At 43.8% G+C, this 25,067-nt stretch overlaps 2 protein-coding genes across 7 annotated transcripts in view; one reads left to right on the top strand and one right to left on the bottom strand.

Moving 5' to 3' along the window:
* Nucleotides 1–718: 718 nt before the first annotated feature.
* On the bottom strand, nt 719–9,965 carry tssc4 (tumor suppressing subtransferable candidate 4). 3 transcript variants are annotated; one of them, XM_067993752.1, is made up of 4 exons: nt 9,746–9,965; nt 5,475–5,569; nt 4,444–4,516; nt 719–2,258 (listed from the first exon to the last, which is right to left on the bottom strand). In XM_067993752.1, the coding sequence occupies exon 4, from the start codon at nt 2,177–2,179 to the stop codon at nt 1,070–1,072; it is 1,110 nt and encodes a 369-aa protein (XP_067849853.1). In that variant the 5' UTR covers nt 2,180–2,258; nt 4,444–4,516; nt 5,475–5,569; nt 9,746–9,965; the 3' UTR covers nt 719–1,069. The 3 variants fall into 3 exon arrangements, with proteins under 3 accessions (XP_067849853.1, XP_067849852.1, XP_067849854.1); XM_067993751.1 differs by lacking the exon at nt 5,475–5,569; XM_067993753.1 differs by lacking the exons at nt 4,444–4,516; nt 5,475–5,569.
* Nucleotides 9,966–10,448: 483 nt separating this feature from the next.
* slc22a18 (solute carrier family 22 member 18) overlaps nt 10,449–25,067 on the top strand; it is a 93,694-nt gene continuing 79,075 nt past the window's right edge. For 2 of the 4 annotated variants that reach the window (XM_067993750.1, XM_067993747.1), the window contains exon 1: nt 10,449–10,975. In XM_067993750.1, coding sequence (XP_067849851.1) covers nt 10,859–10,975 — 117 coding nt within the window. In that variant the 5' untranslated portion in view covers nt 10,449–10,858. Of the gene's footprint in view, nt 10,976–23,180; nt 23,338–25,067 lie in introns of those variants that run through there. The other 2 variants (XM_067993749.1, XM_067993748.1) reach the window with 2 other exon arrangements.

The raw sequence follows: 25,067 nt of genomic DNA, 5'->3' as shown, positions 1-25,067 counted from the left end.
CAGCTGGAAACAAACTAATCTCTCCATAAAAAATGTACGCTGGGTTTTTTAAGTCTAAACTAACTTTTAATGGCATGGCAAGTCTTAATGACTGTCAAACAACCCATCTGGCACTGGAAATTAACTGTTAAAAATCTGGACACTCATTACTTCCTATCTTAATTGTTGTTGGACACGTGGAAAAATTTTTTTTAAAATGTAAATATTTTTGTTTTACTTTTTCTGCGTCTCTTATCTCTGTCTTTTGATATTTCTTACCCTCTCTTTTTATTTCGCTTTCTCTAACTGATTTAACATTGAATTTACTGTTGTAGCTTTCGCTTCCTGGTTCTGACTCTGTGCAGCTTGTCAAGGATGCTTTCAGCTGATTGTTTGAGGGGAGAGTAAGATCCTTTCCCCTCTCTCGCAGCTCATGGAAGCCTGGGAAAGGACGCCACACTTTTTGCAGCTCACCACTGAAGCAAGTTGCCACCCAAAAGCACATAGTTATAAACTCATGCACAAACTAATGAGCAGCATGCGATGTTTGTTCGCCAGTCAGCGCAATTTCCGGGCCAGTATCTCCTGTAATCCTCCCGCACGCCTGAATGTCTTAAATAAGATCTCCTGTAACCCTACTCTCAACTCCTGATTGTTACTAAATAGGATCTCATGTAATCTCTTCCCACCATTTTAGTCTAGGGGTTTCCAAATCATATTTATAACACAAGACATGGCGTTTAAAGGATAACAAAAAGTCTTTATTAACTGTGTATATTTTACCTTCACTACAGTTCAGGATCTAACCCTACTTTTTCTCCTTCCTGTCACAAACTTTAACTACATCAGAGACATTAATCTTCTCTTTTTCCCCCCCCCCCCACACCCACCCACCCACCCCCAAATTTAACAGCAGTGTTAAACACAAGCATCCAGGCAGCTGTACAAAGTAACTGCAGCTGTCCTAGAAATCTCCTGTTTCTCAGATCACTACACAAAATGAGACAGCCCCCCTGGATCCAGCTAAATAATGATTTTGAAATAATCCATTTAAAAACATCAGCAGCCTTGGGATCGAACTACCTAGACATTAGTCATCTTCACTGTCTTTATCCAGTTTCACTCGAATGTTCTTTCGATTCCTCTTTCTTCCACTATGAAATACCACTGACTCGTGCACCTTCTCCCCTGTAGTCGTTTGGTTCGTATCCTTTGCCGGCTCATCTGCATCTTTATCATGCCACCGTGCTTTCATGTCCTCCACTTCCTTGACTTCACCGTAATCTAGATGTGCCAGGTCCACCTGCCCAGGATCCTCTGGATTCAGTTCTGCTTTCTTTGCTATCTTCCTGACCACACCAAGTTTACTGCCATGACCTTCTTGTTCTGTCCTGTCTACACCATCTCCCATGCTGCCTGCTGGTTTCAACGGCTTAGTGAATAGGATTTTACTGGTAGCACTGCCAAACTGGTCTTGATTGAAACAGGAAGTGAAGCTTTCATCCAAGTCCACTGTAGATTTTTCTTTTCTCCGTTTCTTCAAGCCGTCCATGAACTCGAAAGCCACTGCTGTATTCTTCTTATTGCTGGTTTCAGGAACATCCTCCAGGCTATACTTGGTCCAGCGTTCTGGATGCAGAAGATAGTCTGGGACAGACTGTGCTTTTTTACACGAGACGCTGCTCTGCTTTCCTCTGGGAGGCTCCCCGAAAACCTTTCTCTTTGAAGGGGAACTGCTCTGGTTTCCTGGAGGAGACATCCCTGTCACCTTTCTCTGAGGAGCTGGATTTGGTGGACGCTTGAATTCTCCATCAATGATGCTGTTGTCCCTGGGTTGAGATGCATCAAATTTTACTGCATTCTCCAAACCACTGAATATATTCTGACTACGAAAAGAGAAGCCGGAACTAGTTCCCCGTAGCTGAAAGAGCTGCGATGGAGGGCTGTTTCCAACAGTAGATAGAGAATGATCCGACATGTAGTCACACTGGGGCTCAACCCCATCAACAGGTGAGTCATCTGGGGACCAGGAGTCTGGATCAGACTCACTGAGGGGTGACAAGGAATTAAATGACTGCAGATTAGTCTCCGAGTCAGTGTCACTGAGTGATACTGCATCACTGGGTAATCTGGTTTCATGATCAGTGTCTTTTAGAAGTAAGAGATCCGTGGAAACCATGTTGGTCTCTCCGTCGGCCATTTTATTGCAACAATGGAGCGTCGTCCTCAGAAGGCACTGCAGCAAACAGATGCTTCCAGATGTCCAGGGAGCTCACAGCCTAGTAAGAAAACAGCAAAGTTTTGTAGTACAATATAAAGCTCAGTAGATAAAGGGATTTTAAGCACACACAACAGTACGATGCAGTCAGACCTGGTTAATGCATATGGTTAATTCATATGCATTGCAAACTCACTATTTTGTTACGCAGTAGAAGTCAGTGTACTACTGGATCAGTTTAGCTGTACACATTAACGATGTTTTAAAAAAATTCTTAGGTTGATGAGTACAAAGGTATTTGCAGGCCAATGTACTAATGAAAAATGGATTAACTAAATATGACTATCTTTGAAACAAAAAAAACATAATAGTATCATTAACCTTCACCTACCCAATTGTCCCCACTTATTTCCTGAAAATGATGATTCTTGCAGGGCACACAGTTCTACAAACACCAACTGTGCTCTCGTACTTCTTCCAAGACACAGATCTTCAGACAATTATCAGTAGGCTATTTGACCATGGGATGGAGGAGTGAAGTCACAGCTAAGCCTAATGCAGTCTTCACTACGTATCCATACATTGCTTGTATTTCAGCGAGGATCACTGGGGAATAATCAAAAGTAGAAACCCAGGCTGATTTTTACCCATTCCCAGCCCAAGGATACCAGCGGTTCCCAGTGCCAATCCAGCTGAGATTACCAGCTTTGCACAAACCAGGGAATTCCTGGTCTGTGTGGCCCAGTACCACCCTGGGGGGTGTCTTTATCCACTGAGCCACCAAGTTAGCCCGACCGTACCTTTAAGGTAAAATGCTGTGAGTGGTCAGATGGAGGTTATTTCTCTGAGATTGAACTTCCAACTGGAGTGCTAACTTTATGGTCCCCCATTTGAGAGTTATCATAAACTCAGCTGTTTCGCTTTGCCCCAGAACTGCTTCGGCTTCTGTAAATCAGCTGGGGTTCACCTTGTTGGAATGAGGGAACGTGAAACACAGTGACAGGCTCTATACTTTGTGGGTAGTGTTGCCATTACAGCTTCCAGTGCCGTTGTACAAATACTGTTTTACTTTAGCTACTTTTCTTTTAAGCTGTTTCTTTTGTGCCTATCAAAGTAGGAGGCGTCAATGCTGGGGTATGGAACATTTTCCATTTTGGCCACCAGTCTATCAAACATTTTGGGATCAGATACAAGACAATTAGATGTAAAGCTTTATCTGCTATGCCCCAACCTCACAAGCACCCTCTATTACACCAGCGTGACATTTTTCATTTCCTATGCCAGCCATCCTGAGTGAGATTGCCAATTAGTACCACTTTAGAAGCTTTCTTATGCTTTGGACTAAGAACAAGATTGAGATTGACCAAATTCATTTTACAGACAATCCTTGTTGCCAGTAGACAGAACACTTTCATCCCATAAATCTAGGCTGCAATTGAGTCCATGTCCCAGAGGTGAAGAGCGAGGGCCTAACTCACAATACCACTCGTCACACCAACTTTTTTTTCTGTTAGGAGCCTTTCTTGGCTGAGATGTTGGCCAGGCTGCCTGCTACCCAGCCTTTATGGTTACCCATTACAGAAGAGCATTAATAAAGTAATATGTACCGGCTATCCTAGCAACTTTATTCTTCGAAGATTTGGTACTGTCTGAGAAAAGCCCTTTACCTAAGCTTCCTGTCCAACCGTAGGGCCTCCTAACCTCAGCTTCCTGTCTAACCTCAAAGGCCCCCTTACCTCAGTCTCCTATCTAACGTCAAGGGCCCCCTTTGCCTCAGCTTCTTGTCTAACCGCAGGGCCCCCTTGCCTCAGCTTCTTGTCTAACCGCAGGGCCCCCTTGCCTCAGACAATATAAAATACTTGTGTCACATCTTCAAAAGACTATTCCAGCCAGTGCTAACTGGTGATTTAATGTGTGTAAATGATTCTAGCCCAAAGTACATCCTCTAGATCCCTAGAATACAGGGACTCCTAACAATTTGATAAATCAAAGATCACATTGTATCGGAGTGAGTCACAGCAATTGGAAGGAGAAGCAGAAGTAACTTGTGTTGTATCAGAGGCTGCTACATCAAAGCCCTGATAAAGGGATCTGTGATACCCCTATCAATTTTAGAATGAAGCTGCATTTTTAGCCCAATATTAAATCAGTACAAAACTATAATATATTCGCGAGTATCAGGACACATAAGGCACACTTTCCCCTTAAAGATCAATCACAGGGGAAACCTACTGATCAATGCTTACTTTGTTCTGAGACTGGACTAATTTCCCTCCTTCTCGGTCTGTCAAAGCTACCAGCGTCCTGAGCTCACACACCCTGTAAAACAAAGATCAAGAGCCCTCAAGTTAGCGCTTTTTGTTGTTACTTCCCTTCTATATCCAAATAAAGATAAATAGAATGTGTTTTTTTGAACTTCTGCTATTTTCCATTCCGTTTCTTCAGTTTTATCCATTAATGTCCACCTGAATCATGGTAACAGGTAGACTAATTATTCAGGTGGACATTAAAGATTCCAGGACACTATTCCAAGCAGAGTTCTCCCAGCTTTTGGGCCTAAATTTTTTCCTCAATTAATACTACCAAAAAATCAATTAACTGGTCATTCAGCTCATTGCTGTTTGTTTGCTTTTACACAACAATTAATTCATTTCAAAGTAGTTCATTGTATGTCAAGTGCTTTGGTACGGAAATAAAGTAGGGTGATTTCTGCATGTTATTTTATGTGATGTAAGATAATAAATATAATTTAAAAATAGACTTTGTCCAACTCTCTCTGCAAGGACTCCATCCTTCTAGGCAATGGTGACCAATACACATAACTGGCTGTTCTTTTAGCGTATTAAACTCTGGGAAGAGTCTCTCCGACAGCTTTCCCATGTGTAGACCTTTAGTATGTGCCGAGTGCCCATAGAATACGATCATGTGGTGCCTACCAGATCGGCAAAAGGTATGTGACCAGTGGACACGCAGAATGTCACATGTTTTATTGGCTCCAATTTCACAATTCTCTCATTTACTGACACTTTGCTTTTAGTTAAGACAGGTTATTTATTAATAGTATTATATATGTCATAAAGTACTATTACATGTTCCATTTTATAATTTTGTACTTGGGACCACTGGGGAGTCGGCACAGACCTGGGATTGGTGCCTTTATCCAATAATCATTGGGGAATCAGCACAGACCTGGTACTGGTGGCGTTACCAAATTGAGGAATCAGCACAGACTAGGGATCAGTGCCCTTACCCACTAAACCCATAGAGAGAAACTCACTTTTTTTTAAAATGACAACCGTTGTTGAATTTGTGAACCTTGCTTTGTGGAGTGCTTTAGTGTTTGTTGCTCCAGTGAAGTTTTGCACCTGTGGGCTGACAGTTAGTTAACTAGTTATTGTAACATTAAGGTACCGAGTGTAACAATTTTTGATTCATCCAATACAAGGCATTTGCGCTAAGGGAAAAGGTCCTCTCTACGTAGACCAAATTCCCTGTATCTATACATGTGTGCATTTTGGCTGTTATCTCTGACCAGAGGCTTTTTTTCTTCTCTTTGGCCCCTCTTAGTCTCCTCTCCTGTCACCTCACCTTCCCATATACCCAGTTATGCCACCTTTCATTTCTACCCTCCTGGGTACTTTGTCCCCCATCCCTACCCCAACCCATCACTACTTCTCTGCCATCCTACTCCCGCTACCGTTCCAGGCATGAATCCTGCTTGCGTAAGCCCACAGTCACCCTGGCATTCTCCAAAGGGCCTATCGAGGTATTCATCACAGCCTCCTTACGAGCGACAACCCAAACTGCCCCATCTCCTGTCTCGCCGACCTTCCCGCCCAGCAGGTCGCTTGGGGGCCAATCTTGCCAACCTCCTCCCTGTCCCTCTTTGGATTCTGCCAGCGGATTAACGATCACAGTCGCTCTCCGCATTTTCCTCCAGAGTGTCTGTTCGTTCGCAAACCAGACCTTTGTCATCCAAAACCTTATTATAGATGATTGCATTGACATCCTGACTGACTGAAACTTGCCCCTTACTGAAGCCTCCAGAGCTTTCCACCACCTGATCCGCCCAAACTGCCATGGTGGTGCGGCCCTTATCGCCAAATCATACCTTTGTCTCTGCCCCTACTTGTCCGGTACTTTCTCCCCCTTCGAGCATCTCAATTTCTTCCACCCCTCTCACCTCTCCTTTCAAATCTTTATTATCTGTCAACCTCCACGCCCCACCGAGATAACCTCACTCAGCGACTCCTCATCCTTGGTGATTTCAATCTTCATCTCAGCTCCCCTTGCCCCCTCTCCTCTGAATTCTCTGACCTGCTGCTCTCCCTCCATATAAATAGTTCTATTCATATTCATGGCCATCCCCTTGGCCTTGCCATCTCGTGTCCTCTCCACTTACATGGTCTCGATCACAGACAAAGTTATCTCCAATCACATCCTTGTATCCCTCGCTACCTTAATCAAACAACCTGCTTCCAACCCCACTTCTTTCAGTGTCCATTCCTGGAAAAGCTCTCCACCAAACACTTACTAATACTTTTCTAATTTTCTAATACTGGCCTTTGGCCCTCCATTCACCACTACTTCTGCTAGTGTCGATCTACTCAACCACTCCCTCAGCTCCACTTTGGATTCCCTTGTACCCAACAAAATCTTTACTCTGTCTCATCCTGGTTGATCCCCCTGTTCACTCCCTCAAGTCTAAGGGGCACAGATGCAAGCATTCTGGTGGACAACAGGCTTAGCCATCCACTGCCAGATCTAGCTAGACCATATCAAGTGCTATCTGCCCTCACTCTCCTGCCATAAGCACCCACTACTTCAGGATCATCCTAGAATGCAAAGATAACCCCCGGCTTCTTTTCGGGACTACAAAGCATTCCTCCTGGTCAGGCTTTCATCCTCCACCCTCTGTAAACGTATGCATCCCTCCCCTTCACCCCACCATTGGCAGCTGTGCCTTCAGTCATATAAGTCCAAAGCTCTGGAATTTGCTGCCTAAGCCCCTTCAAACTTTCTTCCTTTAAGACCCTCCTTAAAACCTATCTCTTTGATATAGCTTTTGGTCTCCCCTCCTAATATTTCCTTCTTTAGCTTGGTACCCATTTATTTCTGATTACTGCAAAGTACCGTGGGACATTTTTCTACATTCAAGATGCTATATAAATGCAAGTTGTTATTGTTGCACCCTCCTTTTGGGCAGTGCTTGACGTTGTCCCAATAGCACAGGGCAAAACACCAGAAGGTCTACAAAGAAATAAACTTGACTTTCACTTAAATCCTGTCGCTCATCTGACTCTGTAACCAACACATTATAAAAAGGTTATTTAACGCCTCATGAACTGATACTAATTTTGTTTTTAAGTATTAGGCCAATTCAGTACTTGCTGTATCATTTGGTTTCTGCGTTATATTTAACCTGTAAAAAAAAAAGTGACCTAAAATAATAGAGCAAAGTCATAATTGATGGCAACACTTTAGAATGGACTTCAGTGCAGAACTTGATTACAATGCCAGAAGTATTGCCCATCAACAAGAATTTAGGAGAACAATTCATAAAATAAAAACATTGGATAAAAGAAGATAAATGTATATCTCAACAAACATGAACATAAACGATTTGGAATCGGAAATACGATTTCAAAATTTGCTGATGTCACCAAATTGGGAGGTATAGTTAATACTGAGGAAGACTGTGACAAAATACAAAAAGGCATTAATGAACTTGCAGAATGGACATGTAATTGGCAAATTAATTTCAATACAGATAAGTGTGAGGTGGTGTATTTTGGTAGGAAGAATGAAACCACATACTCCTTGGAATATAAGGTAAATGGGGTAGAGGTGCAAATGGATCTAGAGGTACAGATACACATCACTAAAAGTAGCGACACAGGTTAATGCCATAAAAAAAGCAAAGCACTAGGGTTCACTTCTAGACAGATAGAATTGAAAAGCAGAGATGTTATATTAAACTTGTACAGAACTTCGGTTAGACCACACTTGGAGTACTGTGCACAGTTCTGGTCTCCATTTCTAAAAAGGATGTAGAGGCACTGGAGAAGGTGCAAAAAAAGATTTACAAGGATGATACCAGAACGGAGAGGTTATATCAATCAGGAAAGATTGAACAGGCTGGGGCTTTTTTCTCTAGAAAAGAGAAGGCTGAGGGGTGAACGGATAGAGGTCTTTCAGATTATGAAAGTGTTTGATAGGGTAGACATAGAGAAGGTGTTTCCAATTGTGGGGGACACCAAAACTAGAGGTCATAAATATAAAATAGTCACTAATCAATCCAATAGGGAATTCAGAAGAAACGTCTTTACCCAGAGAGTGGTTAGAATGTGGAGTGGTTGAGGCGAATAGCATAGATACGTTTAAGGGAAAGCTAGATAAACACATGAGGGAGAAAGGAAGAGAAAGTTCTGCTGAAAGAGTTGATGAAGTAGGGAGGGAGGAGGCTCATGTGGAACATAACACCGGCACGAACCAGTTGGGCCGAATGGCCTGTTTCTGTGCTGTACATTCTATGTAAATCTATGTAATAACTTACGACTTAAAATAAATTTAAGTTTATTTCCTCTTCTTTTCCTCAAGATGCTATGTTGCCTTGGATACAATTCCGTAAGTGCAAAGCACCTTCTATCAGCTTATTCCAAATAGCTATTCTTCATAAATAAGCCTGAAAAGCAAATGTCAGCAAGGGAGCATTGTTGCCAAGTCCAGTTTTGCCCTCTTGCCACTGGATAGTAGCTAAGAACAGGAACCCTGCTGAAACGGTTGCAAGACCAATATTCTAGTAGCTCAATAAATTTTTGTCAACCAATCAAAAGACCCAACAGCAATTTTGATAACTCAGAAAAATTATTTTTATGTGGGGCTATGTAGCAAATATTATTGATTGGGTTAAAAACTGCAACAAAGAGCATCACAATTGGTCGGCGGTGGGGGGGGGGCTTCACTTTAGCAAATAAGGAATTTTATTCAGTGAGCAGGTAAACCATACAGACTAGGAAGGTCCCACCCAGGCTGAGTCCCCCATTATGTAGTGAGTTAGCTGATCTCCAAATAGGACAATAGTAGGGGTGCTACAATTGGCTGCTAGGTTAGGGAGGAAAGAACTAGCCAGTGTCTGCACTCCTGATCATTATTCGTTCACCTCTGCTGGAAGTTTGTGTGCGGCTGTTGATTGAGGGCAGAATCAGGCTCGGTGGTGATGACCTACCAATACTCACTGTCTAGACTCTCTTCTGAAAGATGGCCACTGGGATAAGATACCCAAGGGCACTACATTGTAAGAGTCTTCAAATGAGGGTGGCAGAAAATTGGGAGGAATTTGCTCCAGTGCCCTTCATATGTATACAAATGTAATTATCACAATGGTAATAAATTATAGCCGGGGGTCTTCTACGTTAGTTTTTCACGGCTCGTCCTCTCCGTGGAATGAGCCTATCAGAAAGCACGGAAAGATGGCGCATAGTGCGCGCTGATACCGCATCTCTTGCGCCATTCCCCTCCCCCTCTCCCTCTCTCCGCGCTACTCACAGGTTCCGAGTGGTGGACAGAATACTGTTTAACTCTAAAAGGACGGCGGTTCTGTGTGCATTGAGCTGTGACTCCGAGTCCATATCCCTCTAGTCTCGATGCGGCCTGGCTCCCAGGTATCGATCGGCGCGGTTGCGGTACCTTCTCCCGCCTCTGTCACTCGCACTCTCTCCGGGACCGACTGATCAAAACAGACCAATGCGCACTTCGCCAACCACCATGTCGCGCAGTGCGCGCCGGGAGTGGTAGTCGGGCGGCTTCGGTCTCCCGCTGACTGGTGGCGGCGCCCTCGATCCCGGAGAACTACAACTCCCACAATGCCCCTCCAACCATCGTGACGTGGTTAGCGCGTGTAATATTCTTCGGCGCTTTGACACGGTCACAGATTCCGTCTGGTCGTGTTTTTTAAACAACAGAAATAAGCGGCCCAGCGCGCCGAAGTTGATGACGTTTTTATTGGCAGCTGCGCCGACTAATCAAGGGCCGAGGGCGTGAGGCTGCGGCCAATCAGCGTGAAGCAGAGGCGGGACCTGCAGATTCCCTCCCCCTCCCTCCCTCCCCATCCTCACCCCTCCCTCCCCCTCGATCCTCACCCCTCCCCCTCGATCCTCACCCCTCCCTCCCTCCTCACCCCTCCCTCCCCCCCTCGATCCTCACCCCTCCCTCCCTCCCTCCCCCTCGATCCTCACCCCTCCCTCCCCCTCGATCCTCACCCCTCCCCCTCTCCCAGGTTCATGGGGCCTGTGCGGTTTTTTTTCACTATTTGAATTTCACTCCGCTTCGGGTGTCGGTGTGTAAATCGCGTGCTCGGATCAGGCGCCATTGGCCCGTTGTGTGCACTCGGTCCTGTTTTATCCGTTAGCGCCGCCTCTGCTGCCGGTGCGGTGTGATTGGGCCGCGCGCCGCCTCAGTCAGCTGGTGAAGGCGGGGGGGGTGAGTGACTGGTCATAAATCCACGGGCGGCTGTGATCACGCACTCTGGCTGTGGGGGCACTAGCCCTGGATTACACCTTCACTCAGACCCCCCGATGATTGGCAGTCAGTGATAATTGAGGTGCAAGGTTTAATAAACCTCAGACACCGTACAAAACAGACACGTAAACCTGTCTGTGAATGGAGAGCATGCCAACTCCAGAGAAAGGCACCGGCGTGCGCTTCGTCATCTTGGTAACTCACTTTAACATGGCTCTTTATTCCACTTGCTTCTGGATCCAAACTGGAGTCATGCCTGTGAGTAGTTAACTGCCTTTTACTGATTGACATAAACATTGTTCCTGATAAATGAGCTCTAATCTGTGATCAGGGAGAATGCAGTAGTTAGCGTTTCCCTGGTTGCGCAATGCTCGGTGGAGGGGTTGAGAGTTTCGAAGTTTTTATTAACTTCGTTAGACCCTTGGTACACTGTTTGTTGAGCTATGACATTACATGATACTCACACATACAGTGAAGGCATTTTAGTACTGTACTAGGTATTGATGGTTGACTAGGTGAGGGTCTGCGACTTGAAAAATTGGTGCAATTCCATAGAACCGCTTTCATTTTATTTTTGGGTCTTGCTGAGAGATCGTAAGACTAGGGCTCTGCTAATTCTGAGTGAAGTTTATCTAGTGAACAATCGAGTTGTTCAGACCAGGAAGGTACTAGCAATGATATCTCTAGTAAATGCCAGCTAGCTGATCTCAGTAGGGACATTGCAGTTGGACTCAGTACTCACAAAGAAAATCAGCTGAGGTTCCTGACTAATATCTAGTACCTTACTGAAAACCAAAGTTGGATTATTTTTCCTTCCCGAATCCAAGGATACTGAGTTCAATTATATTGCCTTTACCCCTGTTCCAGCTGAGAAGATAAAAGCATAGGCTGGGAATTGAACATTTCGCAATTGGAATGTTTCTGGCCTGTGTTGCTCAGTTACTTACTGGATAATCTGGCTGAACCATCAAGAAATGTTCATTTATTTTACGCACCTATCCTTATACTTAGAAAGTAGTATAGATCTAAAAACTTCTGAATGAAATATGCAAGGTACTTGAGTTCACAGCACATAATCAGATTTTGAAGACTTTCTAAATTTGCTAGACTGCCCTGACCACACTGCAACTTTGGAAAACTTTGATAAGATGGTGAAATGTTTGACAAAAACTTGATTTGTGACTTTACTTTCTGAACTCTCTTGCTGTTTCAGAACAAAGAAAATGCTGTTAGCTGTGTCCAGGGCTTTTAGTTTGGAACAGTAAATACCTTTTGAACAAAACTCAATGGCTATGATGGTTATGTAACATATTAAGCAAAGTGATTAGTTTTCTGCAGGACACTGCTCATTTGCATCTCTCCTTCATCCTGAAGCACTGCTCATGTGCATAGGTTTGTAATTGTATACCAGGGTCATAAATCCATGGTACATTGTGAACTTAGTGATGATAGGATTGAAATTCAGATAAATGTTAGACTCTTCACTGTTTTGAGATGGCAGGTGATTAAGTTGCTGATTACATACTTTTATTTGAATATTTCCATCTGCAGTGAAATTTCTGAATTTTACATATGCTACGAAGCAGAAATGCAGAGTTACAGCACAGGGCTGCATTTCCGAATTTAAGTCTGAAACTAGAGTCTTAAACTTAAACAAAGCCAATTACATAGGTATGAGGGGTGAGTTGGCAAAAGTTGATTGGGACTTGAGATTAAAAGATATGATGGTAGATAAGCAATGATGAACATTTAAAGAAATATTTCATAATTCTCACGCATATATATTCCATTGAGGAATTAAAAACTCCACGGGAAAAGTGATCCATGCATGGCTTACTAAAGAAGCTAAGGATAATATTAGATTAAAAGAGGAGGCTTATAATATTGCCAAGAAGAGTAGTAAGCCTGAGGATTGGGAGAGTTTTAGAAACCAGCAAAGGATGACCAAAAAATTGATAGAGGGAGAAAGTAGAATAGGAGAGTAAAAACTAGCAAGAACTATTTTTTTTTTAAAAACAGATTGTAAGAGCTTCTACAAATATGTTTTTTAAAAAGAGAGTAGCGAAAGTAAACTTGGGGCCTTTTTTTTAGAGGCTGAGACAAGAGAAATTTTATTGGGGAATAAGGAAATGGCAGAAATGTTAAATTTTGTACCGGTCTTCACAGTAGATGACACAAAAAAACATACTGGAAATAGTGGAGAACCAAGGGTCTAATGAGAGTGAGGAACTTAAAGTAATTAATATTAGTAAAGAAAAAGTACTGGAGAAATTAATGGGACTAAAAGCTGACATCCTCTGGACGCGATGGCCTACATCCTAGGGTTCTAAAAGAGGTGGCTGCAGAGATAGTGGATGCATTGGTTATGATATTCCAAAATTCCCTAGATTCTGGAACTGTCCCGTGGATTGGAAGGTAGTAAATGTAACACCGCTATTCAAGAAAAGAGAGAGAGAGAGAGAGAGAAAAACAGGGAACTGCAGGCCAGTTGGCCTGACATCAGTTGTCAGGAAAATTCTGGAATCTATTATTAAAGACATGGTAACGGGGCACTTAGAAAATCATAATATGATTCGGCAGAGTCAACATGGTTTTAAGAGGAAAGGGAAATCGTGTTTGACAAATCTAATTAGAGTTTTTTGAGGATGTAACTAGCATGGTAGATAAAGGGAAACCAGTGGATGTAGTATATTTGGATTTTCAAAAGGCATTTGATAAGGTGCCACACATGATAAAGGCTCACTGGGTTAATGTATTACCCCCAACCCCATGAATGGATAGAGGATTAGTTAACAGACAGAGAATAGGAATGAATCGGTCATTTTCAAGTTGGCAGGCTGTAACTAATGGGGTGCCGCAAGAATCAGTGCTTGGGCCTCAGCTATTTACAATCTATATTAATTACTTAGATGAAGGGACCGAGTGCAATGTATCCAAGTTTGCTGGACTAGTTTGAAATTTCTTAGAACGGCATCAAATTAAATTATATTTCAAAAGTTAATCCCATCTTAATACTTCCACTTTGTCTGGCTGTAAATAATAGCACAAGACTATACAAAATAAGGGTTAGGTCACTCTAGGCACTTTTTATTCCAGCCACTAATTGGAACTGGATTAACTCTGAAAGATTCTTTTATCCTCACAGTGCTGTTTTGGAGTACCCATACCTCTTACCATTAACCCTTTCTGTTTTTTTTCTTGCGTTCAGCAGGATTGTTGCAAGCACCATTTTTTTTTAGGACATTGTCTGACATTTTTAGATTACTTCTCTATAGTTGGGAAGTCTCTTATCCTGGGCGCTCGGTGGGGATTGTCCCCTTGGATTGTGAACAAGAAGATTAAAAACAGGTCACTGACACAGGTTTTTAAACACAAAGCTGTGGAGGCAAGCTTTCATCAGGCTCGAAAGGTTAGAGTGCAGGATGGTATTTGAAAGTTATTCTGTTTGTCAAGCCAGACAACGCACTGATGTGGGGTAGCATAGTGAGTTCATTATTTTGTATTATCATACCAACAGAAATTGTACTGAATTTAGAACATAAGAACATAAGAAATAGGAGCAGGAGTAGGCCAGTCGGCCCCTCGAGCCTGCTCCGCCATTCAATAAGATAATGGCTGATCTGATCCTAACCTCAAATTTAAATTCATGTCCAATTTCCTGCCCGCTCCCCGTAACCCCTAATTCCCTTTACTTCTAGGAAACTGTCGATTTCTGTTTTAAATTTATTTAATGATGTAGCTTCCACAGCTTCCTGGGGCAGCAAATTCCACAGACCTACTACCCTCTGAGTGAAGAAGTTTCTCCTCATCTCAGTTTTGAAAGAGCAGCCCCTTATTCTAAGATTATGCCCCCTAGTTCTAGTTTCACCCATCCTTGGGAACATCCTTACCGCATCCACAATCAATACAATCATAATTGTTGGCCAGTATCTTCACTTGCCATGAAAAGAAGCCATTTAATGATTCATATTTGGCATCATCTACCAAGTGTTTTAATGGTTCACCATAGAGAAGATGGGGGCACAGGCAAAAGACACATATCCAGTTCAGATTACAAGGGGTCTTATTGTTATGTCCCTGGGTTTTGCTATTGTGTAGTTAGATATTGGGCCTTATAAGTACAGCTCTCAGACTCTCAGACCATTTGCACTGCTGTAACCCAGAGAATATCTAAAGACCCTAAACTGGTAACAGGAAGGAAAGAAAAAGAACATTTTTGAAGTCAAGAAAGCCAATGGGTTTTTCAGCTAAGTGCTCTAAACTGTTCTGTTCTTCTTTGACTGTATCTTGCTCTTTCTGACTGTATTACTGAATGGTCGTTTTGAAATGGAGAATTAAAAACATTAAGCACTAGTAATACAGATCTGTGAATTTATTATTCTGTGCCACTCCAGCAAAATTAAAGATAGTTTGTAATCCAGTCAGTGATTGGAAAAGCTTTAAGAGAACTTGGGACAATTATGAGCAGCTGTAAAGTGTGGGAATTCTTGCACTATTTACCTGTAAGGGCAGAGAGGCACTGAAAATACTTGATCTTCAGTTTGAGACAGGTGCAGGCAAGGCTGATATAAAGTCTGTTCTTGCTAAGATGTAGCAATTTTGTGTTGAAAATACAAATGAAATCTTTTTAAGAAATTTTGGAAAACTGAAATAGACTGTAAATTCTGTGGGGTGGAGAAATCATTTCAGGGAGAAAGAAGCCTGTCCTGCTTGGGGTTCGAAGTGTAATACATGTACTTAACCATTTCTTAACCAAGTGTCTCAAGTTCAGACATTGGAACAATTAGACTGTCTTCAAAGGCGAGGGGACGTTAGAAGACACTGTGAACGTTAAATTAATCACAAGGTCCCAAGTACACAGTTGCCAGGCAAGAAACTGTATCTAACTTGAAAGAACTTGTCTGGAAAGTTCTTGCGCTGGTCAGTGTCCTGACTGACTGGGTCTCTCCGGTGGTGGTAATGAAAGGGAATGATAAGGTGTACTTGTATCAATCCAAAGCTACTTGATAAAGCTCTTGAATGTAATCAGCAATAACAACTTGCATTTATATAGTGCCTTTAATGTTGTAAAAATGTCCCCAGGTGCTTCATTGAAGTGTTATCAGACAAACTTCAAAGCCCAGATGATAAATTAATTTAGCTTTCACTAGTTCAATATGGATGCAATGAATGGTTGTTAGCATGTCATGATAGATGAAGAATTAAGCCTGCAGGGGGGCGGGGAAATATCGGGAGTCCTGATCGTTGAGGGTGGGTTGGTGGAGGATCGTGACCAGGGTCGGATCAGAGGGGGAGGATTGGGGAATTGGAGAAAAATGGAGGCCTGAAGCCTCCTCGGAAGGTTTTAATGCCCGACTCGCCTCTGGGGAACGGGTTGGTCACCTGGCCCTAGTCCCGCCCTGGTGAAAACCAGAAATGGGCGGGACTGAAATGGTGGCAATTTTTAATATCCCAATCCGCCTGTTTTTTACTTTGAAAATTGAGCCCAACGTCTCGAACTGAAACAGAGAGGCTATGTTGAAACTGAAAATGAACAGTTAGCCATTGTTTCTGTATTTGAATGTATGTTTTTGGAAAGAAAATTACTGTGGAAAATGATTAGAAACCCATTTTGAAGCCTAATTAGTATGCTCAAAAAGCTCCAGAGAGTGTGACTTCAAAAATACAAATTTTTCTCTACAGAGAGGCAAGCAGATGTTTGTTAGTGACATGCTGAACAGAGTGTATCTACCTTTTTTTTTTAATATGACCAGAAAGGTTGGCAGTGTGGAAGTCCTAAAAATTGATATGCTCAGAAACGGAAAGATAAACCATTAACTTGCTGCTGTGCGAGGATTGAGTCTAAGATTAAGCTAATTACTGGAGTAGCTGAAGATCTGAAATTGTTGAGCGTGATACAATAAACGAAGAGACACGAGAGAGCTAGCTCCCAGATTGCTGTCTATTTCAATATTAGAGACAATCTTCACAAGCAGGATAGACTGATGTTCAAGGGAGATCAGGTAATTGTGCTACTACAGATGAAGCATAGTCTTCAGTCAAATGACATTGGAATCTAAGGTTGTTTTTGAAGAGCTAAAGAAATGATTTACTGGTCTCTGACAATCAAAGATGTAGAGATACTCATATCAAGATATGATGAATGCCAGCGGATTTAAGCCAAGCAGCAAAATGAGCAATTGATCAGCCACCAAATACCAGAAATGCCTTGGGAGAAACGAGTGTGATTTGTTTGAAGCAAATGGAAGAAACTGTCTCGTTATATATGACTATAACTCCAATTTTTTTTGATTTTTAAAGAGAGAAAAAAGTCATGGCTAGGATGAAAGCTTATATCAGATAATTGACCACCATTTAACTCAAGAATTCCAATAGTTTGAACAAGAATTCCAATAGTTTGAACAATAATATGAGTTTGGTCATGGCACCTTTTTCTTTAAGGTGTTGACAGTCAACTGGCAAGATAGAGAGCATTGTTAACATTGCAGTCACTGCTAGAAAGCGCATACAAGCCTGGCATAGATCCTTTGTCTCACTCTTCTTGACTGGTACTATACACCTGATGAGATTCTAGGCAGCTCAACAGATTTTAAAAACTGACCTGAGGCTGGTAAGGAATGTAAAAGAAGCCAAACAGGTCTGATACCACAATAAAGGCAGCAAAGAGCTTAATTCAGCTAACATAAACAGGGAAATGGATGCCTTCACAAGTGCAACAAGAAGTAGATATCAGATCTACAAAGCAAATTCTAAAGATGGGAAGGTCTCTTAAGAGAAAGCTGCAATAAATAGAACCATTGTGGAGAGAACTGAGTTTGGTTACACAATCTGTACCCAGCCAGCCCATAGATTTTTTTTTTAAAAAAAACACAGCCACAGCAACAGACTACAACACAAGAAAAGACTGTGGTCAACAAAAACTATAACTAGAACCTTTGATGGAAAAGGCTCCCATTAACACCAGAAACAGCAAGCTCACTACCCTAACCAGCGGTGGTAGAGTAGTGTTAAAAACTACGTAATAGTTTTTATTAACAGTGACATTGAACTGTTGATACTGAAACTATTAGACTTTTATATAGTTGGTATAGATGTTGTGGAAGTGTTCTTATCTTGCTCCTCAAAAAATATTTTAAAATATCAATACTGATTTTAAATGTGTATCTATCATTAAATACATAAAGTTCCCTGGCTATTCCTACTGACTGGAGGTGTTCATATAATTGACAGCTGCATGTGTTTGACTTGAAATGTCTGATCAGTAAATTGGAACTTTTTTAAAAAGTTCCAGTGTTTTCTAGTTTGTAATCTATTGAGTTCAATAATCAGTGGTACAGGTAACTAACAATGGGGAATGGCTAAGCAGCAGAAAACCCAAGTAATTAAATTGCTTAATTTATTTCAAAGCTACCAATCCCTAAATGGCAAGAAGCAGAAAAAGGCCAACCTAATTGTTCAAAAAGTTTTGTGAAGTTGGTTCGATCTGCCATCTTGAATTTTCCAGCAAGTGGATTTACTATGTAAACATCAGTTATAAGAAACCCAAAGAAAACAATAGAATAAAATGCTTATTAGTATTCAGAGTTGCCTATTCAATGCTGTAAATCCCTGAAAATAATTTTCCTGGGGGGGCATATTCCTGTGACATTAGCCTGAGGCTCAGGTTGGAGTTTAAAGAGTTAAGTTGGCTCAGTGGCAGTAATCTCTCCTCCTCAGTCAGCAGGTTGTGGGTTGAAGCTCCACTCTAGGATTTGGTCATATAACCAAGGCTGACACTTCAGTGGAGTGCTGTATTAAAGGAGGAGTCACTTTTCGGATGAGACGTTAAACCAAAGCCCTGCCTGCCAGTTCAAGTGGACACAAAATATCCTGAGTATGTGAAAGGCACTGTCTAAATGCCTGTTCTTTGTTCTACTTGGCTGGAGTTTTAATTATTGGGTTGGACTTTGTTGCCCACTTCTTATGTAAATGTTTGATTCCTCACAAAGTTACAGCCATGTCAATCACAGCAAGCTCTTCATTGTAGACTTTGCTGAAATTTCGGTGGCCTGATCCAATGAATAGCCTGGCCTGACTCCACTAGTTCTCTTCACCCAAACCACCTGGGGTCCTTCACAGCCCAGCACACTCCAATCTTCTCTGGAATTGTTCCTGCCTGAGTCCTTTCTACATTTGGCAAATTATAACAGGAGAGCCAAACATAGCATCAACTGAGGAGAAAACCATAGGTGAGGAAGGACCTGGGAGGGAACAATTCTGAATGGGCTGGACTGCAATGGACTCTAGGTGGATGAGGCAGCGGAGTCTGGTGCAGCAAGCTGGACTACAAAGTGGTCCGGAGTGCATCTTGGCCAGCCTGCCTGCCTGTAGAGAGAGAGACAATAAGATGTGAAGGGAGAGAAGAAGAGTGAGAGACAGTGAGAATTGAAGGAGGAGCGTGACAGAATCAGAAGTGAGAGAATTGAAAGACGACAAGAAGTATCGCAGGAGAGTGGGAGAAAATGAGAAGCGAGGATAGAGGGACACGTACAGGTGGAGGAGGGGAGTCGTGTACAGAAGGGGAGGACAAAGAAAAAAATGGTATGGAGAAGGGGAAGAAAGAAACATATCAACAGCAACTTGCATTTATATAGTGCTTTATTGTTGAAAAGTGTTCCACGGTGCTTGTCTTGCTTAGGCTCGTGGGAGATTGTCAGTGGCTAATGTGGGCTCAGGCAATGGCAACTCATTGTCCTGGTGGCATGTAAGGGATGCAATGGCTAGTGAGGGTTGAGGGTCCTGGTAGGTGGTGAGGGTGCAGTGATTGGTGGGAGCTCCGAGTCCTGGCAGAGAAGGGGTAACAGTAGCTTGTAGGGACTTGATGTCCTGGTTGGTGGAGGGGGCTGCAGCAATCAATGGGGGCTTGGGGTCTGGAAGGGAAGGGAGAGTTAAAGTCGCTGCTCGGGCAGGTGAGGGCAAAGGGTTGCAGATAAACTACTATAGTGTTCCTGTTGGTAAATTGCTGTGCCTTATCTGTCTCTAATGTCTTTGTTTGTTTCTCACTCTCACTCTCTAACTTTTTTTTTCTTTTTTGTGTAAATCTTCCTGTGACCTGTTCTCAGTTGGTTGGTCTGTCTGTCTCTCTTGTTGAAGGGAGGTGCTGGTTGGTGGGGAGTATGGGTGGTGGCTGGGAGAAGGATCTGGTGAGGACTGTAGGTAAGTTTCAGGTTGGGCGAGGAATCTGGCCAGGGGTATAGACAGTCTTTGGGGTGGTGGCATTACTGGGCAGTAGTGAAAAGCAATGTGAAGAGGGTGGCACTCCACTCCCCTTGTGCCTGCTGCCACAGCTGCACACCCTATTTGCTCTCCTACCACTTCCCAGCACCCCTCTACCTTTTACTCCCTCTCCTTCCCATTCCATGAAACTTGCTGCCATCCCCTAACCTACATCCCTTACATCTGCTACACACACTTGCTCCCATTCCCACAACCTGCTCTGCCTACGCACCTCCTATTCCTGTTGCTTCACACCCCGCCTCATGCTCTGTATCATCACTTCCTCTTGACTCCCCCATTCTTCACCCATCATCTCTCCCTGCACCCTCCCAGCTCCTCCATCCATGCCCCTGGCCTACCTGACCCCACCCTCTGATCCAGTCCTTGATCCTTTCCCCTCCCTCACTCCCCAATCTCCCTTCACTTTATTTACCACCCTCTACCCCTTCCTCACCCCTAGTGCCCCTCCCCACAAGTCCCTAAGCTGCCAATTGCCCTTTTACTCCTGCTTCACTCACCTATCCCTGCCCTTTGCTTCCTCCCCATCTTGCTTGATCAAGATGGGAAAAAAAATCAGGAGGCCATAGGGAAAGGGACTGGAACCGGGACAGGACGGCAGCTCGAAGCGGGTGAAAATGTAGATTCCCCTTGCGACTGGGATGCTGTTGGAACAGGGATCTTGAACCGACAGCTGCCTGAGGCAGGCAAAGATACAGACACCGGGGGCAGGAGAATCTGCAGTTGAGCGTCCTGAGGCTCAGTATACCACATCCAAAAACAGTGGCTGTGGCAGTAGTGGATGCAGGGTTGTGAGCAGCTGGCCTAGTGCACCATGCCCAAGGAGAGAAAGGGGCAACAGGAGAGGTCCAATGGCAGGGACAGTCAGGTATGGGTGAACGCAAAGCAGGTGGCACTTTAGCCTCTGGAGGCCTGAAAGGTAAGTAATGGTAACCTTCGCTCTGAAATGCCCCCAGTGGCTCAATGGGTAAAGGCACTAATTATGTGATACCGAGCCATACAGTCCAGAAAGCTCCCATGTTTGATTCCTAGGCCTGGATTTTAACATAGAGACGGGAACTCGGTGGGTGGATTTGCACGTGGGGGACCCAGAATCAAAGTGAGTGTGGTTAAATCTGCGATTGCATCTTGATTCCAGTCAATTATCTCTTTGCTTCCGGGTTTTGCATCTCCAAGCTATGCAGTGGGAGTACTGGCACCCGGATGACGCGATCAGAACTGCATTATTTAAAGGGCCAGTTCAACAATGGATTTTGAAGAAGAAATGGAGCTGAAGAAAGCAAAGGCAGCACCTAGATTTAGTGATTCCTCCCTAGATGTGCTACTGGTGCAATGAGAGCCAGGAGGGAAGTTATTTTTTTCCAAGAGATGGCAGGAGGAAACCTGGCTCTGTCACCAAAAAGGCTTGGCTGGAGCTAGCACGAGAAGTAATAAGCAGGACCAAGGTGCCGAGGTCTTGCCCTGCAGTGCAGGAAGCGATTCAATGACCTGAGCAGGTCTGGAAAAGTGAGTACATTTGTATATTTACCCACGTCCTGTTGTGTACACCCCATCACTCTGTCTTGGCAAGCGTACTCCATCACAATATTCCTCACGCCCACTTAAGTGTCACCAGCAACCATCCTTCACTTTCTAAGTACTTGCTCACCTCCCTATTTGTGAACCCAACACTGTCACTCTTCCCAATCCTTATGCAATGTGATGCATCTGTGAAACAGTTAACCTGATGCAAAATACTGTGGTTGCTGGCAATCTGAAATAAAAACAGAAAATGCTGGAAAAGCTCAGCAACCTCTGATGCATCTGTATGATAGTCATCCTCAACCCATGCACTGCATCCATCAGGTGAACACGGCACCTTCAGTCACTCACAGGTATGTCCTGTTGCCCCTTGGAGAAGAACGCAAGAGACAGGGCGAGGACTGGCGGTGGGTCTCCACAGATTGTGGAATTAACTGAAGTGGAGGAGGAGTCAATGGAGATACGCAAGCTGCGATGAGGACAGTGTCTGAAAAGGAATATTGACAGGTTAAGCGAATAAGCAAAATTTTGGCAGATGGAATATAATGTGGGGAAAATGTGAAGTCATCCACTTTGGGAGGAAAAATAAAAAAGCAAAATATTATTTGAATGGAGAAATACTATTAAAATGCTACGATACAGAGGGACCTGGGTGTCCTCGTACACGAAACACTAAGTCAACATACAAGTGCAGCAGGTAATCTGGAAGGCAAATGGAATATTGGCCTTTATTTCTAGGGGGATGGAGTATAAAAGCAGGAAAGTCACGCTACAACTGTACAGGGTGCTGGTGAGACCACACCTGGAGTAGTGTGCACAGTTCTGGTGCCCTTATTTAAGGGAGGACATGCTTGCATTGGAGGCAGTTCAGAGAAGGTTCACTAGGTTGATTCTGGGCATGATTGAACAGGTTGGGTCTATACTCATTGGAGTTTAGAAGAATGAGAGGAGATCTTATTGAAACATACAAGATTCTGACTGGACTCGACAGGGTAGATGCTGAGAGGATGTTACCCCTCATGCATGGGGGAATCTGAAACTAGGGGGCATAGTCTCAGAATAAGGGGTCGCCCGTTCAAGATGGAAATGAGGAGGAATTTCTTCTCCCAGAGGGTCATGAATCTTTGGAATTCTTTACCCTAAAAAGCTGTGGAGGCTGAGTCATTGAATACATTCAAGGCTGCGTTAGACAAATTTTTGATCAGCAAGGGAGTCAAAATGGGGAAAGGGCGGGAAAGTGGAGTTGAGGTAAAAATCAGATCAACTATGATCTCATTAAATGGCTCGAGGGGCTGAATGGTCTACTCCTGCTCCTATCTCTTATGGTCTTTATAAGTGGCACATCTGTGGTCCTCTCACTCTGAGAAGGAGAGACTAGAAGCTTACATGGATGTTGATAGAATATAACACCTATTTCACAAAGATGCTGACTTTATTTGCGTATGGAGATTGGCAAGATTGTTGTTGTACTGTCGTTTTGCTTTCTTTGTCTTCCAGGGCCTTCAGGCCTACAAGAAGATTCTGCTAATATGGATGATGTCAATTCCTCAGAACACACCATTCCTTCTGAAGGAGCACTGTCACAGGACGTACAACCATGCACCAGTGCAGATACTTGCACTTTGGTGGGTCCTGTTGGACAGATAGTTGGGTTGTCACCTGGTGAATCACAAGTGAGCACGAGCAGACATTGGTGGCAAGGGCAGCTGTGGAGAGTTCGCGTTGGAGGGTGCACTCTTCCCCAAGCCCTACTCAGCTGGACACAGATGCTGAACCCCGGGAGCAATCATTGAGAAGGATTGGGGTGAAGTAGCACCTTTTGCGAGGTACTGGAAAACATGCCATATACAATCTCCACAATAGCTGAGAGGATGGATGAGTCCAACTCCAGCATTTGTGAAGTGCTAGACTGTCAGCACTGAAGAGAGTGGTCACCTCCATTTGAGCTTCGAGCATAGCTCACATGAGTCTATGCGGGCCATGACAATGGCCATGGAAGATATGTCTGCCTCCTTCAACAGGATGATAGATACCTTTTTTATCAGTGGCCTTACAAAGCGGCACTGATCCTTGCCAAGTTGCTCTCTAGCAGAGTGGTGGGAGTGATGTGGCCCTGGCCCAAGAGAGGGATGGTGGTGAAAAGGGACATGGAATTGGGAACTCCCACTTCTCCCCTATTGCCTCCCTCCTCCTCCCCCCCCCCCCCCCCCCCCCCAAATAGTGCAGAGTCTGCTGATGGCAGAGTCTGCCCCTGCACAGGTGCAGGTGGAGCAGTCTCTGGTGGGGCCCTCATGGGCTCCAAAAGCAGCTTGGCAGTTAGGGCAGGGATTTGAGCAGTTGCCTCTACCTCTGATGAAGCCACAGGGGATGCACCACATAGAAATAGTAGAAAGTGTAAGTTTAAGCAATTGTAGTTCTCTTAGGGTATGCATAGGGTGTTTGAAGAAATGTTATGTTGTAATTTTTTTTTTGTTGGCACATAAAATTTATTCATTATTGCCACTTCCAAGTCTTCTACACTATTGCTTCCAGACTTTCAAGTGGACCTTTTCATTTGCTTCATGATCAATGCCAATACGTGGACACCCATTGGGTGGCTGTGCAATGGATGTATGCATAGCTGAAGGACTGTTTTGTGAAAAGGGAGGGGAGGGTTTTGGTGGTCGTGGTGATGATTTTGCCAGGTGGTATGAGAATGCCAAAGATCTTTATTTTTGAATATCATAATAAAAACCTCAGATGAGGGCATCCCGGGCAGCAATGTGCGCAACTGGCCTAGCGATGTTTGCACTATTGCCACAATCCCTCGTCGTCCTCCTCACGCTCCTCAAAAGTGTCACCAACAGAGGATGATTGAGGAGCGCCTTCATCCTTGACCATCTGTAAACTTCTCTGCAGCGCTATGTTGTTCCGGACACAGCATACCACGATTATCCGAGAAACACTTGCTGGTAAGTACCGAATGGCTCCCCCAGACCTATCGAGGCATCTGAAGTGCGTCTTTAACATGCCTAGGCCTTGCTCAGTGACCCACTTGGTGGTTCTGGTTGTATCATTGTTGTGCCTCGTTGGTGGGGTTCCTCATAGGTGTCATGACCCACGTTTGCAGGGAGTATCCCTTGTCCCCAAGTCTGTCACTTGCCTGGTAGAGTTATCATGTTTGACTGGTACAAAATGAAGGCATCATGACGGCTGCCAGGGAATCTGGCGCACATCTGCAGAAATCTCTTGTTGTGGTCGCACACCAGTTGCATATTGACTGAGTGGTAGGCCTTTTGTTTAATGAATACTGCGGTTCACGTGGTGGTCCTCAGATTGCCATGTGTGTGCAGTCGATTGTGCCCTGCACCCATGGGAAGTCAGCCATAGAGGAAAAACCCAGTGCCTGTTCGTTCTGGCTGTTATCGTTGCGGGAGAAGTGCACGTAATGGGACTCCCTGGCAAACAACCCATCCATCACTTGCCTTATACACTTGTGTGCTGATGATCGAGTGACCCTGCAGATATCACCTATGGAGCCCTGGAAGGAACCTGAGGCAAAGAAATTCAGAGCTGT

This window comes from Heptranchias perlo, chromosome 12 (assembly GCF_035084215.1).
Source record: "Heptranchias perlo isolate sHepPer1 chromosome 12, sHepPer1.hap1, whole genome shotgun sequence".
Taxonomy (NCBI): domain Eukaryota; kingdom Metazoa; phylum Chordata; class Chondrichthyes; order Hexanchiformes; family Hexanchidae; genus Heptranchias; species Heptranchias perlo.
Note: the sequence above shows the minus strand (reverse complement) of the source record. Positions and strands in the feature narration are given on the sequence as shown.

Excerpts from the sequence above, each read along its gene's own strand:
- tssc4 (XM_067993752.1), bottom strand. The coding sequence starts at position 2,179 with ATGGCCGACGGAGAGACCAACATGGTTTCCACGGATCTCTTACTTCTA.